This window comes from Dipodomys ordii, unplaced genomic scaffold (genome assembly GCF_000151885.1).
Source record: "Dipodomys ordii isolate 6190 unplaced genomic scaffold, Dord_2.0 Scaffold7791, whole genome shotgun sequence".
Taxonomy (NCBI): domain Eukaryota; kingdom Metazoa; phylum Chordata; class Mammalia; order Rodentia; family Heteromyidae; genus Dipodomys; species Dipodomys ordii.
The window spans coordinates 1-3808 of NW_012275004.1; the positions used below are offsets into that span (position 1 = coordinate 1).

General features: G+C 40.0%; 1 protein-coding gene across 1 annotated transcript; it reads right to left on the bottom strand.

The window, feature by feature from the left end:
• Positions 1-297: 297 nt before the first annotated feature.
• LOC106002337 (caspase-2-like) lies at positions 298-1756 on the bottom strand (the record flags this gene model as incomplete). Its single annotated transcript, XM_013037230.1, has 4 exons — positions 1610-1756; positions 1163-1330; positions 929-1010; positions 298-392 (listed from the first exon to the last, which is right to left on the bottom strand). Coding segments are annotated over exons 1-4 (492 nt in total), but the record flags the coding sequence as incomplete, so codon positions are not given.
• Positions 1757-3808: the final 2052 nt, after the last annotated feature.

Below are 3808 nucleotides of genomic sequence, written 5' to 3' on the forward strand. Positions count from 1 at the left end.
TTTTGTCAGTCATGGGGCTTGAACTCTGGGCCTGAGTGCTCTCCCTCAGCTCTTCAGCTCATGGTTAGCACTCTACCACTTGAGCCACAGCAACACTTCCAGGCATTTCTTTAGAAGCAAAAACAAACAATAATACCCCCCCTGAAAACAGAGAAATTCTCCCAGATAGCATTCTCTCAACAATCACATTCTGAATAATAAAGGGGTAAAGAACCATACATGCAAACTAGGATCAGATGCTCTGGAAAAATATCTCATTGCCCAACTCTCTTCCTTCTGTTGTTATACAAGACTTACCAGCTGGTGGTGTTTCTGATAAAATTCTGGAGTACAAGGCTTCACCTGAAGGCAGGGTGGACCATCTCCATTATCTAGGGAGTGTTCCACAGTATCTACGGTATAGGTAGAGAAACAAATAACTAGTATACATTTAGACATTAATCCTAGTACATCCCAATTGAACAGACAACTCTCTGAACTGATGTTCTGTAAGCCCTCCCCCCATCTGTAAGCTCCATGAGGGTACAGACTTTTGTTAGCTTTAGCTCACAATCAGGATCTCTTCACTTGGCTTCTCTGCATGTAGTAGGTGACCAACTTCCTGAATGACTGAAAGTGCTATTTCAGAAAATCCAGGTAATACAGGCAGGCTGGTGGCCTCAAATAGTCTTTTTTCATTGAACTTTAAAGAAAAGACTGTTCAATCATGTGTAGGAATTTCCTACCTCCATATATTGCTCAAAGGACCTTGAAGAATATTATCTGTGACAGAAGGAAAATGAGCCCAAATAATGTCCCCTAGCTCCTAATGAATTCACTGAGGGATCTGTTCCCAACATGAAATATCTCATCCTATGGGGAAAGCTAGGTAACAGTCAAAAACAAGTAAGTCAATCTGTGAGACCTCCTTTACCCCATCAATTCTCACCTGTAGACAGGCGGAGCTGCTTGTGAGGGGGATGGGACTCACACACTGGGAAAGGGAGACTCACATCATAGTCACAGCTCAACTGTAAGAAATTGGGACGCAGCATGAAGACCTTAGGGAGATGGTCTAGTACAAATAAAACAAAACCTAGTCTCCCCAACCCTATCCCCTCCAAAATAAAACCCTTTTCTAGCCACAGTCTTCCCAAGATAGCACATATCTATGGCTCCGTACCGGTGGGAGTACATGCTGAAGATCAGAGAGGGTTGTGAGCAACAGATCTTCCAGGTGACCCTGCTTGGTCTCCCTCAGCGCCTTACAGAAGGCATCAAAAGCCTGGGGCCCCCTCTTGGGAAGTAAGTTAAGGAGTTCCACGTTTTGGCTGAAACTGCCCACTTTGGCCTAAGACACAGGAATAAAACAGAAGATCATATTTACTTATCTAGTTATAATCCTATAATTCCAAGTGTACTTTCTATCTAGGGAACCACACCCATCTTAAGACTCCTTGTTCGGGGAAAGGATTTACAGGTGCTGTCCTCCCAGTTCATCTGGAACTACATACATTTTCTATCAAACTCCCTAGGGAGTAAAACACTGTATCTGTTCCATACTCCATCATGTGCTCTTCCACCCCTAAGGCTCATTTCTCTTCTTTGCTCTTTTCTTTCACCTCCATACCTGGATGAGCTCTCTCATTTCCAAAGTGATGATGTCCTTCTCCAGGAGATGTTCCAACAGTTCACTCAGCAACAGTTGTTTGGCCAGCACCACTCGGTTCTTTTTCAGAGTTTCCTGATGATCAGGATGCATACCACACACTCCCATTATCCTACACACAGGACATAAATAGAAAGGCCATGCAGTACAAGGCTTGATATAGAAAGCCAAAGAGATATGAGAAAGAACAACACAAAGAATAGGAGTTATTCCCAAGATCAGGTATATTTATTGAGTCCAATTAAAATTAAGATGTAGTAAGGAGTAACACACTGACATAGGGAAATAATGTGTAATTCTTATCAAGTATTTTTAACTACGACCAGATGTGATTTAAAGAGGGAAATGTCTATTTTGCTTAGAATGATATACACAACCAGATATATATTAAAGAAAAAGAATATTCCTTTGAGATACCAATTTCAATTAAAACTAATTTTAGAAAACATTTCATATTATTTAAATAATCTAAAATTAATTTAAACTTAACATAGTCTTAGGTGAGGAATAAAATGATTTAATACAATAGCAAAAAGTAAAGCCAAATGGCCTGTTTTAATAGACATATACTCTTAATGCTTAAATCCCTCAGAGAAAAAACACTAGAAAGATATAGATAAGTAGAAAGCATGAGTAAAAAAAACACAGTAGGAACATATCAATGATAAATACAATCAGTGAAACTTGAAATCACAGACAGTGCAAGTAATGGTTAAATTATTTTGGTAATTTAGTTACCTAAGTACAGACAGCTTTATTTCAAAATTCCTTGGTTTACCTATATGGTTGCAAAGACCAACTTCTGTTTATGAACTAAGAAAACCCATATTCAATACACATCATCTATTCAATTAATATACACATAGATTTAGAGCTCTTTGGTTTCCTTAGTTTTCAAATACATGACCACATTCAAGGCCTGGTGTCCATGTGAGAAAGATATGGTAGGTTCCGTTTATAACTTTAAACCTGTCTTTAAATGCATCTTGAATTCAAAGGTAATAAAATGTGGAAGAAAAACATGTATTTTCAAATCAGTGAAATACTGATGCACCTGGCTTATACATTTACTCAGAAAAACAGGACCTGGTAGAAACTAAAAGAGACCCAGGAAGGCAGAAAAGTGGGATCCTAAAGCAGAGGTGTTCAAAGTACTGTCATTCTCAAGCCTTCACTAAATCTGCTGCAACAAAATCTACACAAATCAGATTCCCCTTTAAGAACACCTTAAGGAATTGGAGCTGTGGCTCAAGTGGTAGAATGCCAGACTTGAATGAAAAAGCCAAGGGAGAGCCTGAGGTCCTGAGTTCAAGCCCCAGTTTCAGCAAAACAACAAAACACTAAAACACTAACAGTAACCCATAGAAATTTTAGTACACCAATGATAGTAGTGGTTGCTAGGAATTTCCTTAGGGCACATAAGGAATGGTGAATTCTTTCAGTTTACTGGTAATATCAACTCCTTAAAACTGTTTTCCCTTAGTTTTTGTGCACCACTCTATTTCATACACGCCATATCTTTTTTCAGAGGAACTTGAGTCTGTGTAATCCTGATTCTGTACCAGGGGTCCCCCTGCAAACAGCTTCAGCCCTCAGCAATCTCATCCAGACGCATCACTCACTCAGTGACTCTCAATTCCAAACTCTTTTAAGTTCTGGGCCTAAATTTTCCCCCAACAATTCACTAGTCTCTATGTGATGCACCATTTACACTGCCCTCTTACTCCTTCCTCTATTTCATACATATGGTGTTTTTTTTTAAAATCATCTTTAAGTAGGTGTACAAAGGGGTTTCAATTCAACCTGCCAGTGTGTGAGGTCAAGGCATCTCAGTCAATGTCGTCCCTGTTATCATTCTCTCCGGTTCCCATCAATTTTCCTAGTTCTACCCGAGGAGACTCTTGTCAACTTTCCAGTCACCTTGCATTTGGGACCCCGTAGCAAGGGGAAGGGAGTTCTCAAAGTTTCTGATCCTGTGTCCTTCTGAAGGTCTCCGTTCCAGGACCCATTAATGTGTCCTCTAGGATGCTGTCTATTCAGGAGATGGCAGGGGCCAAGTGATACAACCCGAGACCCAGAATCCTCCTAGTCCCCCTCTCTCCAGGGCTCAAATTCCCAGAGCGTGCAATGCTTTCATATATATATATATATATATATATA